At 39.4% G+C, this 22,561-nt stretch overlaps 1 protein-coding gene across 2 annotated transcripts in view; it reads right to left on the bottom strand.

The window, feature by feature from the left end:
• Positions 1-22,561, bottom strand: part of LOC139953830 (ATP-binding cassette sub-family C member 8-like) — a 41,301-nt gene that overhangs the window by 7,329 nt on the left and 11,411 nt on the right. For both annotated transcript variants that reach the window (XM_071953413.1, XM_071953406.1), the window contains exons 6-26: positions 21,233-21,388; positions 20,426-20,560; positions 18,930-19,092; positions 18,154-18,194; positions 17,041-17,262; positions 15,535-15,672; positions 14,919-14,994; positions 14,155-14,260; positions 13,360-13,458; positions 11,774-11,939; positions 11,251-11,391; positions 10,668-10,875; positions 10,057-10,274; positions 8,829-8,989; positions 7,528-7,597; positions 6,802-6,959; positions 5,220-5,312; positions 4,302-4,404; positions 1,752-1,865; positions 943-1,054; positions 32-162 (exon numbers count right to left, since the gene is read on the bottom strand). In XM_071953413.1, coding sequence (XP_071809514.1) covers positions 32-162; positions 943-1,054; positions 1,752-1,865; positions 4,302-4,404; positions 5,220-5,312; positions 6,802-6,959; positions 7,528-7,597; positions 8,829-8,989; positions 10,057-10,274; positions 10,668-10,875; positions 11,251-11,391; positions 11,774-11,939; positions 13,360-13,458; positions 14,155-14,260; positions 14,919-14,994; positions 15,535-15,672; positions 17,041-17,262; positions 18,154-18,194; positions 18,930-19,092; positions 20,426-20,560; positions 21,233-21,388 — 2,811 coding nt within the window. The remainder of the gene's footprint in view (positions 1-31; positions 163-942; positions 1,055-1,751; positions 1,866-4,301; positions 4,405-5,219; positions 5,313-6,801; positions 6,960-7,527; positions 7,598-8,828; positions 8,990-10,056; positions 10,275-10,667; positions 10,876-11,250; positions 11,392-11,773; positions 11,940-13,359; positions 13,459-14,154; positions 14,261-14,918; positions 14,995-15,534; positions 15,673-17,040; positions 17,263-18,153; positions 18,195-18,929; positions 19,093-20,425; positions 20,561-21,232; positions 21,389-22,561) is intronic.

Raw genomic sequence — 22,561 nt, 5'->3', positions numbered from 1 at the left:
ATGTTCGGTTTGATCCCCATGTGACTTTTACCTTTTCAGCTGGTTGAATACGAACATGGATGTTTTGTAGAACCGGGTCGAGTTCCGTGTCGTAACGAGCTGACACACCGTCATAAACAATCTCTCCTCTCTCGGGCCAATTGGGATTTGGCGTCAGAGCACCTTTAATATCATCAAAATTTTAGGAAAAGTTTTAAAACTGATGCTAGAAGAATTTTTAGAGGCGGTCGATAATACAGTTTCAAGAAAAGTATCATGTAAAATTTCTAAGCCGCTGGTGAAATCGTTAAAAAGGACACATTTCTTTTTTCATTGTGTGTATTTGGAGGGAGGACTAATGCTCTGCATTCAGGTTATGGTGGCTATTGTAAATCACTGGGGTGTGGGTTCGAATCCAGTCATGATAATTGGCGCCTTAAGCAAGACCCTGAACTATAAATGCTTCTCATCACCCAGAGGTAGGTACATGTGAGGGCAAGGACAGCTGATGGTGCACTAAGTACTTGGGGTGTGAGTTCGAATCCAGTCATGACAGTTGGCCCCTTAGCCAGACCCTGAACTATAAATGCTTCTCATCACCCAGTGAGGAAAAGGACAGCTGATGGTGCACTAAGTACTTGAGAGCACACGGCTGGATTTCAGAAAGCACTTAGATTCATCTTATAATGCCAGTTGTCAATATCACCATGGTGATTTGTATTTTGACATCAAACTTTGCTTAACAAACCAGGTTGATACACCGTTAGATTAATGTGATTTTGGTATGGAATCGGACCCTGGCTGTCTACTGGAGTTGAGATTGGTCCAAAGTACATGTAACAAATAAATGTCTGGTGTAGTGTGTATAAAGCTTACTTACATTGCCATGTAAGCGAAGAATGTTGATCGCAAGTGCAGAAATTAGGCCACGTTTGCAAAAAACTACATTAGTCAGAGAGTTACCTCGATATTTCTCAGTCTCGACATTGCGGTAATATTGCACTCTCTCAATGGAGTTCAACTGCATCTCAAGGTCCGCTGTTGCACGTAACATCCAGTTCAACTGCCCTGATGCCTGAAGGTGGGGGTAGGAAAACATTCAACATCAAAGGTCAGATCACATCATACATGTAGTCCTGAATCTCACTACTGACCTTAATTCCTAGTATTATCGCCTACCATCACAATCAATCAATCAAAGACGCTGATGAGGCACAGAAGAAATAAAAAGTTATTGATGGTAGGCCTCCTGAAACAAGTGGGCTTCCAGAAGTGTCTTAAGGTCCGAGACTGCCACTTCAAGGTGAGGGCTACACTGAACTGATTTGGGATATCAACCCAAACAATCAACCAGGGACACATTGCAACCTGCTATCTGTGCGCTAAAACAGGTATCATCCACTAGGAGCCTGGTTGGAAGAGCAGAATGCACGCCCATAATTACTGCATTCTAGATGGTTTGGGGGTTACCCTTTTTGTAACCATCCCTTGTGCAATTCTTGGATCATTCTTGCGATGAGGGAGATTTTGCACAACAACTAGAAGGATAAATTCAGAATTACATTTGAATTTTTCTGGAGCTTCTCAATTCTGAAAAGAACTGCCCTGCTTTTTAACTATACTACCTGGGCGGAAGGTACAGAAAATTGACCGGAACTACTACTTTAGCTTATTGGATCGTTATTAACTGCACTACCGCAGAATGAGTTCTTAAATTAGTCTCAGTGTTTGGACTAGCTTGCTCTAGTCATCATCAGGAAATTGATACTTACACTTAAAGCATAAGAAATAGCGAGGCCTACTAGACTTGGGAGAAGTAAACCTTGAGCCGCTGCTATCATTGTGGAAAGACCCGCCAACAGCACAATAAATGCACCAATCAACTCCTGCACAAACAAGAAACAAAAATGTTACATTAAAGGATTTGGGTACTTTTTCAAAATGTCCATAGATTTACATTAAACTTACAGGGTTTGAAGAACATGATAGTGGAAAGCTTCCCCTCAAATATTACTAACTGAGGTGCTGTAGTTTTTGAGAAATGAGTAAAACAATGTACTGAAAATACGTTAGTAAATGCTTAAAATAATTTTGGTCTCATGAGACCAAAATTATTTTCATGACACTGTTTTACTCATTTCCCAAAAACTACAGCACCTCAGCAAGTAATATTTTCAGGGAAGCTTTCTACTATCATTATCTTCAAACTGTGTAAGTTTGGTGTAAATCTGTGGACATTGTGTTGTTTGTCCTACAAAATGTACATACACCCTTTAAGAAGGAGTGCTAGTGTACAAATATTGACTGCTTCGAGTGCTACATGTATGGTTAAAACTACAACTCCCGAGGTGGTTTCCGGAGCATTATATTTTGGAACGGTCCGGGGATCACCGAGGCAGTCGTAGTTTTAACCATAGCACGAGTTAAAGCAGTCAATATTTATTTTATAACACCCCAACAGACTATTTATCATCTTCGTACACAAACCGTTCGTACGCGCATTTCAGATACACAGATGCACAACTGATTGGGTAAAGGTGGGTGAAAAGACGTCTGGGTATTGCACGGCGTGTGATAGTCGGCAGACTATCACACGGCAAACGACGCACTACATGTATCACACGACCGCCGCTTAGTAAAACTAAGACATATCATGTGACGTGCTCTACACCAATGAAAAGGCAGTATATTTGTTAGGGGTGTTATAATAGACAATGTTCCCTTTAGGGGCGAATTCAAAATTAAACAATCGGTAACTCGGGGTAAATCTTCATTTTCCCCCGGGGGAATTACGAGGCAAAAGGAAGTCGGACCATAATGAGCTAATTATCTACAGGTCAATGAACTCTTGGGGCCACAGAGAGCCAAGTTCACTTCTCTGATATCGCCGCCGGCAGCCCTTTGGTTTGGCAGAGGCTCATTTAGTTTGTAATTGATACTGTTCAACAATAGATAAGTGGAGTTTGCGGTCCATTGGTTTCTTTAGAACCAATGAGTACCTGAATGGATCAGCAGACCATTTATTGGAGCAGCCAGACAGCTGTCACTAATCCGATAATCCCTTGCTGAAGTAATCCCACACAAAAATCTTGCCTTTTGTTAAATTGCTCTTTGTATCCGCGGTCACCCAACCATGCCCAAGTTGACCCAGCATGTGCAGACGGATATTCATGACTCTATTGTTCGTATGCAAGGCTGTACCTACCCTGTATTACCTCGGGTGGTTCTTAAAAAGCCCCCCTAGTTACCGCTTGTTTAATTTTGAATTCGTCCCTTACTAGTTCATGAGCCAGGAACTGAAATGCATAATCATAAAGGTAACAAAATGAACCTATATGAGCAAATACAACAAATACAGCACCCACAAATAATAATAAGAAGAACACCTTTAAAGCGCCGGTATCCATCAAAATGATGCTCATAGAGCAAGGAATGAAACACAAATATCCAGTGAAAAGCAGCATCCAAAAAGTGGGTTTTGAGACCCTCTATAAACTTATGAATAGAGGACATGTTACGGATATTAAGAGACAGATTGTTCCAAAGTAGCGGACCAGCATGAGAAAAAGCCCTGTCAGCCCAATGGGTGTGGGTTTAAAGAACAACCAGTAACGAAGGAGTGGATGATCTAAGACAAGTAGAAGGATTGTAATTGGATTGCTATGCAGAAAGGAAGGGTCACTTACCAGTCTGACTCCTAGCCATCTATGCACATACATGTAGGAAGGGTCACTTACCAGTCTGACTCCTAGCCATCTATGCACATAGGAAGGGTCACTTACCAGTCTGACTCCTAGCCATCTATGCACATAGGAAGGGTCACTTACCAGTCTGACTCCTAGCCATCTATGCACATAGGAAGGGTCACTTACCAGTCTGACTCCTAGCCATCTATGCACATAGGAAGGGTCACTTACCAGTCTGATTCCTAGCCATCTATGCACATAGGAAGGGTCACTTACCAGTCTGACTCCTAGCCATCTATGCACATAGGAAGGGTCACTTACCAGTCTGACTCCTAGCTATCTATGCACATAGGAAGGGTCACTTACCAGTCTGACTCCTAGCCATCTATGCACATAGGAAGGGTCACTTACCAGTCTGACTCCTAGCCATCTATGCACATAGGAAGGGTCACTTACCAGTCTGATTCCTAGCCATCTATGCACATAGGAAGGGTCACTTACCAGTCTGACTCCTAGCTATCTATGCACATAGGAAGGGTCACTTACCAGTCTGACTCCTAGCCATCTATGCACATAGGAAGGGTCACTTACCAGTCTGATTCCTAGCCATCTATGCACATAGGAAGGGTCACTTACCAGTCTGACTCCTAGCCATCTATTACTCGTATTCAAGTACATGAACATGATGTTATTCTTTTCAATCTTCTGGATCAGCCCGGTCCGGAAACGTTCTTGCTGTCTGGAAATACAAAGAGTAGTCAAACCATCATTAAGTAGCATTTTTTTTAATTTTTTCTTTTTCATGTTTTCTTTAAAAAAAAAAAAAGAACCTTCTTTCTTCTCAACTAGGTTTTTCTCAACTTCAATTTTCCTCCTAAACTGTACTTCGATATTGTTGAGAAATACAGCTCTTGAAAAAAAACTTTGGTTGCTAAGGTTACTACTGTGCAAAATCAGGTAGAAATTGTGGCACTGCACCAGAAAATGATCAATGTTCGATTCAATTTAGTTAAATTTAGTTTAGTTCAATTCAGTTTAGTTCAATTCAATTTAGTCCAATTCAATTCAGTTCAATTCAATTCAGTTCAATTCAATTTAGTTCAATTCAATTTAGTTAAATTCAATTTAGTTAAATTCAGTTTAGTTCAATTCAATTTAGTTCAATTCAATTTAGTTCAATTCAATTTAGTTCAATTCAAACATTCTTTTCCAGTAGGATTTGAAACTCTGCATGGTGGAAATATAATATAGTAAAGGGTTTAAGGTAACACCATGTAATGATAATCTCTAAATGAGTAAAAGAACCGTTGGTTTCAACTCAATGTTTTTAGGAGAAAAACCATTAAAACAACAATGTTTTTTCTATAACAACTAATCAATCAATACTAGTATACATATGGTGGTACAGTGATTACAGAAAAATAAATATGAAGGGGAAGAAATATACAGGCAGGTTGGTGAGAAACACAAAGATAATAGAAAAAAACAAAAAATACGAACTTCTCAAGAGAGAATTTGATAAATGAAATGAAATGAAAGTATTTTATTTCTTACTTGTAGGCCCTGATGGTTGATAGGCCTCCCAGAGTCTCTGAGAAATGAGCATAGACTGGTGACTTGCTGATGTTGGTCAGACGCTGCAACTCTCTACAAAAAATATATGAAAAGAATTTACAATCTTTCAGTAAGGTTCCTGACGAAGATTGTAATAATAACAATTAAGGTTTTTATCAACACAATGCTAATTTATAGGAAAGATTATTAAGAAAGATACAAAAAGTTCACATGTTCAAGTTTAAGCTGAATACAGTGTCCACTTGCTGCAACAGCAACGGTATTTTTCACAATAATAATAAGAAAAAAAAATAATAGTATCAAAGTATTATATAGGGCACGTATTTAGCAAACAAGGTACTTCAAGGCCCTTAGTATTTAATTTTTTTACAGAAAGATAGGTTATTGAAGAGATGAATTCTGAGACCCATTTATGTAGCACCTTGGAAGGGTTTACAAGATGCTACGGCTCATTCAGCAGCCACAATCAGGAACACCGGGGTGAACTGGGTTCTTTTACATGCATGACACAACACATAAGACCAACAGCTTAACGTCCCATTCGAAGGACGAAGCAATGGTTAAAGCCATTATACACTTTCGGTAAACAGTATTGTCCAAGTCCCACAGTTGTGTATCACAACTTATATATAAAATACCAAACCTGTGAAAATTTAGGCTCAATCGGTCATCGGAGTCGGGAGAAAATAACGGGAAAACCCACTCTTGTTTCCGCACATTTCGCCGTGTCATGACATGTGTTTAAAATAAATTCGTAATTCTCGCTATCGAGAAGTGATATTGTTTTAATGTTTTCTCAAAAAGTAAAGCATTTCATGGAATAATATGTCAAGAGAAGTCTTTCACCATTACCTTCTGTAAACCCTAAATTATTTTTTTGAACTTTTTTTCTTTTTTTCTGTAACGAAGGTGTATAATGGCTTTAAAGTGTCTTACTTAAAATACAAGTGTCACCACTGGGGCTCTAACCCACACTCCGATTAACAGAAACACCAGAGTTTAAATTCAGTGCTCTGAACCGCTCAGTCACGAAGCAATGGTTTTAACCATACTTTGAAAAAGTGTCTAACCCACACTCCAATTAACAGAAACACCAGAGTTGAATTCAGTGCTCTCAACCGCTCGGTCACGAAGCAATGGTAAAAGTGTCTAACCCACACTCCAATTAACAGAAACACCAGAGTTTGAATTCAGTGCTCTCAACCGCTCGGTCACGAAGCAATGGTTAAAGTGTCTAACCCACACTCCAATTAACAGAAACACCAGAGTTTGAATTCAGTGCTCTGAGCCGCTCGATCACGAAGCAATGGTTAAAGTGTCAAACCCACACTCTGATTAACAGAAACACCAGAGTTTGAATTCAGTGCTCTGAGCCGCTCGGTCACAACAAGAACATTTCACAGGAAAGTTTTTTCAATGGTAAGCAACTTTTCGTACTTACTGTAACAGAAAAGTTTTCTAAGGTGTGAGCATATTTCACAGGTTAGCAAGAAGATTAGCACAATAAACACAAAATCTGCCGCTAAGCAGCTTAATGAAGTTGGGCAGTGATGTCACTCACCTTGATGTCCTCAGGAAGTAATGCATGATGAGGAAGTAGATGAAAATGAATGGGATTAGAGTCACTGCAAAGTACCAGGTGACGACAGCGTTGACAACGATCGCACCGATGCAGGCGAGCCAATAATTCACGAAACTTTTCAGGGTGTTTCCAAGAAGCTGTTTTTTGCAAGGACGTGGGAAAAAGGGAAAAATATTTATCTAAATTTATTTCAAAAGTTCATTGAGGAGCATGACAGCTAATTCTATGTTCTTATTTATAGGAAACTAGAATAAAAATGTTTATTTTTGAAAGGAAACTGACTGGACTAAATTTAATTAATTTGGGGATGAACAAAGCAAAACTGATGACAACCCAGCCCTGATAACTGCGGTCTCCCTAGTTTGTCAAAAAATATCTTTGTTCAATGAAGCCTGCAACTCGCATCCTTCCCGGTTTGATTTCGAGGGCACACGCTTACAGACACCATGTTGTAGGGCAGGTATTTGAATGGTGACAGCGTATTTGAATGGTGACAGCGTATTTGAATGGTGACGTCATATTCGATACGGTCTATAGATGGCTTAGCTGGTAGAGTGCCCTCACATTCATCTGGAGGCCCCAGGTTAAAGTAAATTTGTCTTTGTTCAACCAAAAATGAATTTACTCTTCACCAAACCAAAGATGGACTAATAATAATAAACCCAGTAAACTTAAGCGATTGAAAACATTTTTTATTTTTCAAACCTGGTCAATAACTTTAGTGTCAGACGAGAAGCGATTCAGGATGCGTCCAATGGGTGTGGTGTCAAAAAACCTGGTGGGAGAATTAGATCAAGATCAGCCACTAGATAACAGCTGTTCCCGAACTCACCATGCCACTTATGGTGATAGGGCCAATGCTAACATTTCTTACTAGTTAAGTGTCTAGCATAATGATACAAGTGTAACAACCAGGACTGGAACCCGCACTCTGCTGATGATCAGTAACACCAGAGTTTGATTAGATCAAGATCAGTCACTAGATAACAGCTGTTCCCGAACTCACCATGCCACTTATGGTGATAGGGCATATGCTAACATTTCTTACTAGTTAAGTGTCTAGCATAATGATACAAGTGTAACAACCAGGACTAGAACCCGCACTCTGCTGATGATCAGTAACACCAGAGTTTGATTAGATCAAGATCAGTCACTAGATAACAGCTGTTCCCGAACTCACCATGCCACTTATGGTGATAGGGCCAATGCTAACATTTCTTACTAGTTAAGTGTCTAGCATAATGATACAAGTGTAACAACCAGGACTGGAACCTGCACTCTGCTGATGACCAGTAACACCAGAGTTTGATTAGATCGAAATCAGCCACTAGATAACAGCTGTTCCCAGACTCACCATGCCACTTATGGTGATAGGGCCAATGATAACATTTCTTACTAGTTAAGTGTCTAGCATAATGACACAAGTGTAACCACCAGGACTGGAACCCGCTCTCTGCTGATGATCAGTAACACCAGAGTTTGAGTCAGGGGTTAAAGTCATTAATAACAAAAGGGTCTGAAAATAGGATCAAAATTTAAGATTTTACCCTTTTGGTGACCCCTGGAGTTAAAGATTTCAAGAAGCTTCTTGGAATAGTATTTGTTGTAGCTACAAGAGTTTAATACATTTTATTGGTAGGCTCCAATTTAGTTCACAAAGGGTGAGCGGTTCAACGAAATGATTAATTTTTGCAACCTGGGGGAATTCTGTGCTGGGTAGCACAGTGTATTTTGCTCAGAGTGCTGGTCGAAACTTGGTAGTGCCGAGCAGGCCAGCCCGGCACCTCCCATTGTGGGTACAACACTGATCCTCAGCACTAAACAAGCAGATCTAAGAGCAGGATTTCTTAATGTCTGAAGAAAAATAACAGCTTTTGCTCATCAGGCAGACACAAAATAGTCAGATAAAAGTCTGACATTTCTCAACCCTGTTGTGTTCTTATCTGCTCAGCCACGCCACGCCTAGCCACGCCTAGCCACACCCAGCCACGCCACTTCAGACTCACCTCATTGGTGCATGCATGATAGTTTTCAGCATGGAGTTATGAAGCCTCCTGCCGGCCAGCAGAGAGAACATGAAGATGATACCAGTACTTATAGTCCCAGTCACAATGCTGCTGACAGAGAGGCCGGCGTATCCAATCAGATAGTACTGTAAAGGATGTTTCTAGTAATCAAAAACAAAACAGACTTAAGGCCCGGTCACACTGGCCTCGATAACGTGAACGAAAACGAGAACGTTAACAATGCACAACCTCGATTGGTGATATAAGTGTGTGCGTATTCAGCGCAGAGCAGTGGGTTAAAACATTAATTTTCTTAATGTTTTTACTATTTATTGGTATTTAAAGGCAGTGGACACTATTGGTAAATAACTCAAAATAACTATTAGCATAAAACATTTATTTGTAACGAGTAATGGGGAGAGGTTGAAAGTATAAAATATTGTGAGAAGCGAGTCCCTTTGAAGTGAAATAGTTTTCGAGAAATCATTTTTCCACGAATTTGATTTTGAGACCTCAGATTTAGAATTTGAGGTCTCAAAATCAAGCATCTGAAAGCACACGACTTCCTGTGACAAGGGAGTTTTTTCTTTCATTATTATATCGCAACTTCAACGACCGATAGAACTCAAATTTTCACAGGTTTGTTATTTTATGCATATTTTGAGATACCCCAAGTGAGAAGACTGGTCTTTGGCAATTACCAATAGAGTCTAGTGTCTTAAATTATTGTAAATCACACCCAATTTGGCCTGTGGCCACGAAATGTGATGCTTATATAAAATGACATGAAAATAAAATGAAAATGAAATGGAGCACTTGTTGTTTGGGCCCACTGTGCCCAGTCTTTCTGAATCCATCACTTAGGTAGGGTAGAGAAGGTTTTGGGACTAGTAGGTATAGATTAGGTTTAACCAACTCATTCAGACGACCACAGTATACTGTTCCAAACGACGGGACCAAACCGGCTCTTTTCAGAGCCAACACTTCTTCAAAAGAGATTTTACACATGGTTGTACCTGCAAGGACTAATTTTGTTGTGTCTGTTTTTCTTTGTTTTGTTTTGTTTTTGTTTTTGTTTTTTTACTGCGCCTTGAACACCCAGCAGGGTGGATACGTACGCATTACAAGTCTTATTATTATTATTATTATTATTATTATTATTATTATTATTATTTAGTATACTATTTATATTTCTAGTTACTCTCATTCAGAAGCATCTACAACCAACCTCTGTATTATTATTAGCAGAATCTTCTCCAGCCTGTGACCACTGGGAGAGCCAGAGGTTTGTCCAGATCTGCAGGCCATTCTGTATCACGGCAAACAGGCAGAGTAAGAGGAAAGCAAAGTAACCAATGGCACTGATGTAGGAGAGGTAGACCCTCCAGGACACTGACCCCTTCGCCCTCTCCTCATCCTGAACCAGACGACCCTCTTCTGTTTTATCTTTAAGTCAAACAAAATAAAAATAAAAATGAGTAAAACAATGTCACAAAATAATTGTCATCTTAGTTCTTGCATGTAAAACGTATTGTTACAAGTTATGGTATAATTAAGATAACTGGTTAATAAGTTTTTTATTGCTAAAACAATTTGCCTCTCACTCAGACAAAAATGGTTTTCATGACTTGTTTTACTAATTTCTCAAAACTACAGCAACTACAGCACCTAAGACAGTAATATTTGAAGGGAAGCTTTCTACCATGATTATCTTCAAACAGTTTAAGCCTAATGTAAACCTGTGGACATTGTGTTTTGAGTCCTACAGAGAATACCCAAATCCTTTATTTTGAATAAAAACCAGAATAATTATGAATAAAAAATAATAATCCAGCTCACTGTCGGTTGTCATCATCTCCTCTTTCTCATGGACTGATATCTGACGAAGAAGCTCCGCCCTTTCCTCTGTAGCTGACATTTCAGAATCAGAATCGGGGCGAGAGGTAGAGACGGCCAAGATCCAGGAGGCAGCGAGTTCCGGGTTGGCTTCTCGGATCTCCTCCAGGTTGCCCTGGTTCTCGATGCGACCGTCTTTCATGTAAATAATCTGAGGGAAAATAACGTCAATAAATCTCTGTTAGAATTCACGTCAGGGATGAGATTTATGAATGTGTAGTTCCTTCTCTCAAGATTACAGCAATGTTACTGGCCCAATAGCAGACGTAACCTAAAAGCAACTTCACTGTAAACTGCTCGGTTCAGTGACCACAAAACAGGTCCATACCTTTTGCCACCAAAAATCTGCCTGATGATGCGTCCAGGATAGAACGTGAAATTCGTTGTCACTAATAAAGTCCAGTTGGCTCGATTAAAACAATGTCAACTTCACTGTAAACTGCGCATAGACGACGTTCTGTTCATGGGCTGCGAATACCAAACAGAACAGGGCACAATTGACACTCTCAATCAAAATGAACACTACCTTGTCTGCTTTCTCTGCGTACTGCGTCTGATGAGTGACCAGGATGACGGTACGTTTGCTTTTTCTCATCAAGAATCCCTCGATGCCTTCTTTGAAGAGGTGAGCGCCTACGTGCATGTCAAGGGCCGAGAGGGGATCATCCTGAGGAGGAATGGAGGTAAGGAGAATTCAGTCATAATCCAAGCTAGGAAGTTAAGAGTAATGGTGAGTTCTTAAAATTGGTCTCAACGTTTCGACAAGCTTGCTCTAGTCATCGCTTCCTGAGAAGTCTCTCGAAAAACCAAATAAATCTACTCCGTGGTTGTAGAATATAAAGCAAGACAGTTCTCTAAAGAGAAACTCTACCTGGCAAGTAGATACACTCATGGTGTTACTGCAAACCAAATATATAAAGTAGATATAGACTTGGTGTTACCGCAAACCGAATAAACATGTTTTTTATCCTTAGCAATTCTGTTTATCTTTTAAACTTTGAAAACAAAATTGTAAAAGTCTTGTGAACCCAGAGATAGTACCAACTTACCAGGATGACCACATCATTGTAGCTGTACATGGCCCTACCGACGCTGACTCGTTGTTTCTGTCCACCACTCATGTTGATTCCTTTCTCTCCAATCTCAGTCTGGTCACCTCCTGGGAGGATATCGATGTCTGGCTGCAGGGAGCACGCAGCTATCACTTTCTTGTATCTGTTTATAAGAGCCAGGAAGAACTCGCCTTTTAGAACCATGTCAAAGTGTCAGCATCTTCTTTGTCATGTTCCTTATGTACATGTTGTGAACAGTGTTGTCGCCTCGGTGGGCAGTGCTGGGCAGGCATGCCCAGAACTAACAAATTTTGCCCAGCACTCTAAAGCAAAATTCACTGTGCTGCCAAGCACAGCTTTCTGCCAGATTGCACTTTAGCAATGATGGCCCCATATCTAAAAATAAATAAATTTGTTGAACCGCCTGCCTTGGTGGATTTAGAGCCCACCACTTATACTGGTCTAGCAGCAACACTCGTAGTGAAGTACCTAAACATACTGGTTGCCATAAAGGAGACATGACTATTTTCCATTTCAGGTTCCATTTGTTTACGCTAATGTGACGGTCATGAACTATTACATATGCCCACAGTCTATTTTTTATTTAACTTCACTCTCTATTACGTAATACCCCCAAATAGCGCCCGCCAGCGACATCATTTTCGCGGGCTTTCAGTTCATAAGATCCTTAGACGAAGATCTCATCACATAAGATTTATCTTCGTCAACAGGTAATTATGTTTTTCTGTTGTTTAATGCCTACCTTTTGCGTTAATATTGTTTAACTAAATTATTCATTATGTTCCGTTTACCGCCATAATCTAGGTTGTATACATTTACTGTTTAAATCTATGATTTATTGACGCGTTTGCCATGGATAACAGAGTCAAACAGGAGTTACCCTTAGGTCATGCTCATGCCTTAAGACAAGTTATGTACTCGTTTTGTAAATTACATCGGGACAAGTCAGTCCCTTTAGTGTAAATATATCTATAGTGCATTTATTAAGTAAGCTCTGTTTTGGATCCAGCTTACGGTTTATTTATATTTTCCTTTGATTTCCTAGAATTAAGGCGTGAACCGCAGGGAGAACAGTTTGTTTATTTATTAGTGTTAATTTAATATTCATAATTATTATTGTAAAAGTTCATAAGATCCTTAGACGAAGATCTCATCACATCGTCTCTATCTTCGTCAACATGAGTGTAAATAAAATACTGGAAAGCTAACAACTGAACAGCCGTGTCACATCAATCTTGAATACAGTCAGAGGGGTCACATTAATATGAACGACATAGATCCCTTTGTGCACATTTTTGAATCAATACTGTCAGTAACAATTCTCAGAATGGGTATTCCTGTTAAGGATTAGTCTTCCTGCATAGGCGGATTCACTCCGGATTTTCAATATCCCAAAAACTTGACCACATGTTGATTTTATTGTACATTTATATATCTACAGTTATATAAGATTAAAACAACTGAACAGTTCCAAAAAACAAAGGTTCACTTTGCTTTTAAGATGTCAATATCTTAACAGAAAACTTATCCTAGGAAAGCAGCATCCTACCTTACTTACTTACCTGCTATCTTGACAATCTGTTCCAAAGAGTATATTCTCTTTAAGTGAGGTATTCAGAAGCCAAGCTTTCTGCGCTCCGTATGCAATGGTACTGCACTTCCTGAAATTCAAGATAAATTGTTGTCACAGAGCAAGCTCAGGTGGATGACTTGTGTTGACTAGACTTAACCATGGTTGATCTAATAAAGTGTTACTTTGTTCTAGAAGTTATGACTTCCGACTGGCACCCCAAACAAAGATATTGACAAAATAGGGAACCCGCTAACATAGGGCTATGGATAGCTCAGTTGGTAAGGCACCGGCTTGTTAATCTGGAGGTCAGTTTTTGTTCAAATCCTGCTCTAGTAAACTTTTCTTTGTTGAACCTCAAATTACTTTTTAAAAAGATGTTAGAGTTTCATTGGGGATAAAGAAGGTTATTCATGTTTTACCATACACAGACATTGCTCCTCTCCACCCAAACCCCGCCCCCCCAGTCCTACCTACACAAAATCCACAGGCATATTACTTCCAGTGGGATTCGAACCCACAACCTTTTCAATTCTAAAGCAAATGTCACACCATTAGACCACCGAGCTTGCCCAGTAGCTAGAGCAGTTTGAATCCTATATTTTAAGCAGCTGGTACTGCAACGCTTTAATAGATGTTAAATTTTCATTTGGATAAAGAATATCTTTGTGGTTCTTACCCGTGGTACCCACTGCCAATTTTAAGCTTGTCAAAACAATTGATCAACATTACAACAAGCACGCACTCTAGTCATTGCTCGGATACAATTCTTAGTCAAATCACTTACTCATTCCACTGTACTCCACCAGACACTGTGGTCATTTCACCAAGAATGGCCGACAGCAAAGATGACTTTCCAGACCCAACCTGACCAATGACCATGGTCAGCTTTCCTGTTTTATAAAAGAAATCCACCTTTAGCTATACCAACATTAACCCTCCTACTCTCGTTGAGACTTTCCATCATTGCGATATATAATTTGAAAACAATTTTCACTGCCTGTGTATTCAGTTCCGTTTACTCAATACTTTCACGAGTTTGGTGAAAACACTTACAGGCATATCACTCATTCTTGAGCAGATGTCTTTACCAATTAAACCACTGAGATTGTCCAGTAGCTAGAGGCAGTTTGAATCCTATGTTTTAACAAAGGGTAGTGCAATGATTTAAAGGTACTAGACACTATTGGGAATTGTCAAAGAGTGGTTACACACTTGGTGTATCTCAACATATGCACAAAATAACAAACCTGTGAAAATTTGAGCTCAATTTGTCGTCGAAGTTGCGAGAGAATAATGGAAGAAAAAACACCCTTGTCGCACAAGTTGTGTGCTTTCAGATGCCTTGAATTCGAGGCCTCAGCTGACATATTTAAAATGGACCTGGGTATGGAATCAGCAAATTTCTAGTCGACAATTGGGAACAAAAAGACATCGAGAACCATCATGATTCGAGGACACGATCTAGCAAGTAAGCAAGCTTCATAAGGAAGTGAATATGAAATCAAAACACCATGCCTGCTGAAAACCTGACACATTTTACATTCTTACCTGCTGGAATGTCTAGCTGAATGTTTGGAAGTGTTGGTGCACTCGCTGTTTCATTCCAGGAGAAACTTCCGTTTATCTAAATAATTGTCATCAAAATTAGTAATGGAATAAGTAACATGGCTAAAAGTAATTGAGGAAAGAACAAAGATAAATTGACAAGAGCAGGACTTGAATCTGAGATCTTTGGATTACCGTGCCAGCACTCTATTAACTGAGCCATCTACATGTAGCCCGCTGTTGGCAGTCGCCCTATTTTTGTGAATATCTCTGCTAAAACTATGTGAACAAAATAAATGAAAATATTTAAATGACAATTTTGTTTTATGTAAAAGCACTTTCATAACAACTAGACCACCAAGATTGCCCGGTAGCTAGAGGCAGTTTGAATCCTATGTTTTAGCAGCGGGTACTGCACCAATTTAAAAAATGATAAATTTGCATCGGGATAAAGAATATTTATTTTGGTTTTACTCTTACACCAATGTTTGTTAGCACTGTATACCTAGTACTTACAAGAGTTCTGTGAAAAACAAGGGCATATTACTTGAGTGGGATTCATACCCTCGACCTTTGCAATTCTAGGGCAGTGTCTAATGAAGAATGAAAGAAAACTGACCTGGCAAGCCACATCAGCTGGCAGTCTAAATGGTGGTGTGGCAGTGATATCAACATGATCTTGGTTGGACAGTAACCTCTTTCTATCTTCAGGTTTCTTATTGATGAACACCTTGTGTCGTGGCTGGCGAACTTCAACCTTGATAAATACATTAAAGGGAAGGTAAAAGTCACCAACCTCTTAGTTTAGCCTTCAAGGCTGCAAGAAGGAGCAACCCACTCAAGACTGAAGTAAAAAGGTGATATCTCTTACAGACACTGGACACTATGGTAACTGTCAAAGACTAGTCTTCTCACTTGGTGCATCTCAACAAATGCATAAAATAACAAACCTGTGCAAATTTGAGCTCAATCGGTCATTGAAGTTGCAAGACAAAAATGAAAGAAAAACACCCTTGTCACATAAAGTTGTGTGCTTTCAGATGCTTGATTTCGAGACCTTAAGTACTAAATCTGAGGTCTCGAAATCAAATTCATGAAAAATTATTTCTTTCTCGAAACAGACTCCATTTAAGACTCCATTTTCCAATTCATGGAAAATTATTTCTTTCTCGAAACAGACTCCATTTCAGAGGGAGCCGTTTCTCGCAATATTTTATACTACCAACCTCTCCCCATTACTCGTTACCAAATAAGGTTTTATGCTAATAATCATTTTGAGTAATTAACAAAAGTGTCCAGTGCCTTAAGAAAATTAATGGCAATACAAACTTACCTGGTAAGAGGTACAGCAGCTATTGAAAGTATAAAGCCCGGTTCATACTTCCTGCGAATGCAAATGCCATGCGAATTTGGCGTCACAACTCTATTTTCGCTGCGATAATTGCAAGAGAGTTGAGCACAGCTCAACTGCTGGGAATTATACGGTGCAAATTTGTGACGTGAACATTTGCATCGCATTCACATTCGCAGGAAGTATGAACCATGCTTTCAGCATTTTGAAAATCATTTCACTTTGAAGTAATGTGGTTATGGAAAAATATAAATCAGTTTTGATCCCCAAGAAGCATTATTGACAGTAAGGTCTCTCAGATTGTGTATTCCTACTATAAATTCTTCTTCCTGCATTATCAAAAAGGGCCTTAAACCGACGACCCCATTTAAGCTTAAAGGATTGTTACAGAATTGGTAAAAAACAAAAACTGTGAAGATCACAGATTTACATAAAACTTACACAGTCTAATGATGCTGATAGTAGAAAATATCCCTTGAAACATTTCTGTCTGAAACGGCATATTTTATGAGAAATAAATAATCAAATTTTGTGTTTGGAGTTTATTGCTCATATGAGCGTTTTATTCATTTTTATTTTTGCAAGCTGTCATGCAAAAATCGTTTTTTTTTCGCACAATTTTCTCGTGTCCCAGAAATACTATCAACCTAAAAATTCTCCAGGTTTCTCAGTTTATGTATGTGGTGGATTAAGCTAAGTGCTTACACTGCCAGCAACTGTTTTAGAAACAAAAACAAAATATGTCATTTTATTTTTAAAGGGCATTTTTTTTACCTCATCCTGGATCGTAGGCTGATTGTCCGTAATATCCTCTATTTCAGGGGCCGCTAAGAACACCTTGAGCCGTCGGGTACTGACCACTCCATTAATGGTAGTCATCAGCACAAAGGGCAATACAAAGATGGGCATGAGGAGTTGATTGAAGGCTGCTAGGGAGGAGAAGGCCACGGCTGGGGTCAGAGGGAGACCGGTCAGTTTGGTGTATAAACTGTAAGACTGTTAAAACAAAATGGTTGCCATGAAGACAAAACAAACTGTAAGACTTTAAAAACAAAATGGTTGCCATGAAGACAAAACAAATAGTCAAAGGGAGACCAGTCAGCAGTTTGGTGACTGTAAGACTGTAAAAACAAAATGGTTGCCATGAAGACAAAACAAATAGTCAACAGGAGCCTGGTCAGTTTGGTGTACAAATTGTAAGACTGTAAAAACAAAATGGCTGCCATGAAGACAAATCAAATTGTCGGAGGAGACTGGTCAGTTTGATGTACAAACTGTAAGACTGTAAAAACAAAGTGGCTGCCATGAAGACAAACAAATGTGATGACATGAAGCAAAATGAGTCGCTTGAAGACACAATTTTATAATTGTTTTAATTTGAAAAGTGCGCAATAGGGTTGATACCACCTTTGATGAAAACAAAATTTGAAAGTAAAACCACAAAGAGATGCGAGAGAATAAAACTAAGAAAAAAAGAGGTTGGAAGACAAGTTGGGGTAGATTTTTCAGATTTTTTTGGAGACTTCTCAGTTCTGAAACGAACTGCCTGCTTTTAAACTACTACCTTGGCGGAAAGTAGAAAGAACTCACTCCATTGTAGTGCAGTTAAAACGATCCTATAAGCTAAAGTAGAAATCCCAGATGATTTTCTTCCTTCTGCCCAGGAAGACAGGATGTTCTTTTTCTAATTTAGAAGTCTCCCGAAAAATCTGAAAAATCGACTCAGCGTTAGTAGAATATATAGCGAGACAGTTCTATAACCCCCAAAAAACTCAACCTGGCAAGTAGATATACACATGGTGTTAGTGCAGACCAAATTTATAATAATAAACTAGTCAAAATTAGAATACAATTCCAGATGGGGAATTGATATTAAGTTTCACTTACCACTAAAGTCAGAAGGATCGGACAGGCAGTTGAAAGTGTAACTGTAGAAATAGAAAGATCAACATTGAATCAAATTAAAATAAGTAATCAAACTTGTTACATGTATATAACCACCTTACAGTGGTGGTTAAAGGCAGTGGACACTATTGGTAATTAATTGTCACAGACTAGTCTTCACAGTTGGTGTATCTCAACATATGCATAAAATAACAAACCTGTGAAAGTTTGAGCTCAATCGGTCGTCGAAGTTGCCAGATATTAATGAAAGAAAAAACACCCTTGTAGCACCATGGTCAAACAAAGTTGTGTGCTTTCAGATGCTTGATTTCGAGACCTCAAAGTCTAAATCTGAGGCTTCAAAATCAAATTGGTGGAAAATTACTTCTTTCTCGAAAACTCTGTCACTTCAGAGAGAGCTATTTCTCAAAATGTTTTATACCATCAACCTCTCCCCATTACTCGTAATCAAGAAAGGTTTTATGCTAATAACTATTTTGAGTAGTTATCAATAGTGTCCACTGCCTTTAAGATAAACTAAATGCAGATAAAGAACCTCAAGGAAAATCACTCTTCGAATTAACTTGGTTAGAAGCCTACAGTAGCTTTCCATAGTATAAAGCATTTTGACCAGTTTCTAGCAGCTCTTATCCCCAAATCTTTAATCTGAGAAGTGGTACAGTCAGAAACTTTTCTTAGATTGTGCATTCCTATTAAGGATTCTTTTCCTTGGTGCACCCCACAATGTGGGGGGGGGGGGGCTGGTGGGTGCTACTTACCAAGAAACACATTTGTTCCCATCTGCTTGGCCAGTGCAATGATCTCTCGGGTGCGTACTTTACTGATGGCGTCATAGAACATGTCTTCCCATCCGTACAGCTTGATCAACTTGATACCTTGTAAGAGCTCATTGGTTCGCTTCAGTCGCTCATCAGATCTTTCCTGTTCAGTGGTTTCAAAAAATAATTCTTGTTAACTGCTAGTGTGAGATTCCAAACTGTGCATGACAGTGGGAAGTCAATCTAGAAATTAGGTATTTAAAGCTTTGCTTAATGTTGACCATAAGAGAAACAAAACTTGGGGGAACAACAATGTAGAATACTGTATTGGGAGGAATGTGGGTTCGGAAAAGAACTGATGTTGTCTCGACATTTTAACTGGTATTCTCTGCTTGTCTACTCCTGTAGTTGCTTCGGCCAGGAAAAGTGTCACCCTAAGCCAGTGTAAAACAGTTTGGTGGATTTACATGTATACGTGCATAGCCACATTCATGGGCACACATTTCTTTAGTGTGTATTTTATGAATAACAGTTTGAAAACCACTGATGTAGCAGTTATCTCTATGTTATTTATATATCAATTAACAATAGACCTTATGCATTGACGTCATCCAGCCGCCATCTTAGAGGAAAAACGGCGTAACATTCAAGACGCACAGATTTGTACACACGGCGCACAGTATTGGCCAATGAACAACCTCCTTTTGACCTTGAGGCGAGGGCGCCCAACTGAAATGACGTCATGTGCATTAGGTCTATTGCTGCATCAATGATTAATAAAAAGTGCTTGAGTTTGTCGAATGCAAGATCTGCAAAGAGTCACACCATATTTATATTGTTCATTTGGTGTATTTGTAACAAAGTGTACCCATGATTGTGGCCCAAGCAAACAAACCATCCAAATGTAAAGTGGGTACCGCAAAATTAGGACACAAATCAGGAAAATCAGAATTTGGGGGTAAACAATAAAAAGTCAAGCCCAAAGTCCAAATTCTATCAGAACAATTGCATTTCTGTATTTGCACCTACAGTATGTTATCATTTATAAGCAACAATGTAGTTAAAGGGTCTCGGTACTTTTTTTAGGACACAAAACACACATTGCCGCGAGTTTTTTACATTCGGCGTGCGCGCTTACGTACGCGAGCCCATTCGCGTACGTCCGCACTACAAAAACTGTAAGTTCAACTTGATTGATGTATTAAAAAAGCATACGTGCCTTTTCTAACCATAACACACATGACACTCGCAGTTTGTATGCTCATCAGCAGATTGTGCTTTCACATTTGCTGCATTTTTTGGTTCAATAACACATAGAAAAGAACAAACGCACTATCATGCAAATAGCCGTACAATTGCCGTACAAAATTTCAAGCTTTTGTATTGGTTTGTACACTGTTCATAAACATGGATGCGCCCACACGGCTTCAAAACCTTGGTGTGTGTATAACGGGGTTTAAGCGGTCTAATCAAAATATATAGCTCTATGTACTTACCAAAGCTTGTTTCTGGAACACACCAGCCTTCTTTGCAATGACAGACTGCATTGGAACTATTACTAAGACCATGCAGAAACCAATCAAGGCAGAGACGCCTAGCTGATAGTACAAGATGATTAAGTAGCCCACACACTGAGAAGAAAAGATACTATATAGTTATGTCAGGGTGCCATCTAGTAGCAAGTTTGAGTGATTTACCACTGAAATAGCAATGTACAGTGATGTGCTCACTCGCAATAATCGTTTGGAAGTCTAGTCAAGCATCAGTACGTTATTAAACACTTCTGTTGCCTTCTGCCTTCTGCCAGTTCCCTTCTACACTTTACAAATGTTAGCATGGAACAGGCTATCAGCCCCACAGATGAAACCATGGTAATGAGGTTAAATCAAAATGGTCGACCGCAGTAGTCAATCAATGGTCAACAAGCCTGGGTTTGAGTAAAAATAGTTGACCTTTTATAATTAACCATCGCACTTGCTCAAGGTTGGCTCAGTGGTTTTGTGGCTGCCTTTCACCCTAGAGGACCCTGATTCAATCTTGGCCTCAGCCTTGATTCCAGTGGATGGGGTTTTCAGTCCTCAACAGGTACCATGGCTTGGTATATCCAGAGTTGTGGGGTCTTTTACAAAATGAAACAAAGGTCCCTGCAACCTTTTTCTTTGTTAAACTGGGTCCCCACATGTGGATTCTTTATAAAGGGGAATAATAGAGTATGGTCCCGACTACTCAGTGTGCAACATTCATTACTTATTCTTATAAGGTCCCCTGCAGAAAAGTGGATACTATATTGAAGCCATACATACTTGGTAGGGTACGGTTAATGCGTAACAAATCATCTGGAATGCATCTAAGACGTTTATAGCATCCACTGACATATGATTGGTGATCTGACCCTGTGTCATGGCGCCCCCAGTCATGGTGTAGCTGGACAGACGCAGTGACTTGTCATAAACAGCCGCCTATAAACAGACAACAAGAGATTCATTACAACATCAAGATTTGTAGTAATATATATTTGGTTTGGGGAAACAACATGTGTGTATCTACTTACAAAATAGAGTCTGTCTTTAGAGAACTCATGCTATATATATTCTACTACCACCGAGTAGATTAATTGGATTATTTGAGAGACTTCTCAGTTCTGAAAAGAACTGTCAGCTTTTTAACTACTACCTGGGCGAAGGAATAGAAAATCAGCTGGGACTACTACTTTGGTTTAAAGGACTGTTATTAACTGCACTACCGCGGAGTGAGTTCTTAAATAGTTGCAAAAAATAGTTAATGGCCTGATGTTTCGACTCTAGCAGAGTCTTTCTCGAAGGCTAAATAACAACACAACACACATGAACAGGTAAATAACTTAAATAGTTCTCAAAAATTTGTATTGTGACATCTCACTTTGTTATAGAAATTAAAGGCATCTGGAAATAGGATATGTTTTCTTTTAAACATAAGAGTATATGTCTATTAACAATAAAACAATTTTTTGAGTAATTGTTTGTCACGATTTATATGTTAAAAAAATTAATTAAGTGACTGGGGGGGTTGACTCCGCCTACCCCTTTTGTGACGTAGGAAAAGGAAGACTTTGCCTCGATCAAACATAGACCCCCCTCGATGCGTAGATAAACACACGTGCAAAAGTACATGTAATTCTAAGACGTGAGTTTGTACGCTGCGAAAAAGGTTTTTTTCTGGCATTTTTCCGGCAATGCCGACCAGGTGTACGCTGCTGGATGCAGCAAAACAACTAAAGATGGGGTCAGTCTTCATCTGTTTCCTGCAGATCCCAAGTATAGGCGGTTGTGGGCTGCGAAAGTCAGATTAACTAGAGCAAAGTGGTCCGGTCCGACGTCTTTTTCAGCGCTGCAGCGAACACTTAGAGCCGTCGTGCTTAGAATCCTGGATACACAACTCATTTGACATGACGAGAAGAGCCATTCTCAAACACGACGCCGTCCCAACAATTTTTCTAGCTAGTGGGAAGTCGAAGAAGGTATCTGAAAGACGTGACGAACTCAGAGGAGCATTTGCTAAACGTGAACAAATTCGGTTAAGTTTGAACTTTGAGGGTATGTTTTTAGCTTTTGCCATTTTTTGTTGGTACCGCATGCGATTCACCGTGCGTGCAG

Source organism: Asterias amurensis, chromosome 2 (genome assembly GCF_032118995.1).
Source record: "Asterias amurensis chromosome 2, ASM3211899v1".
NCBI lineage: Eukaryota > Metazoa > Echinodermata > Asteroidea > Forcipulatida > Asteriidae > Asterias > Asterias amurensis.
Note: the sequence above shows the minus strand (reverse complement) of the source record. Positions and strands in the feature narration are given on the sequence as shown.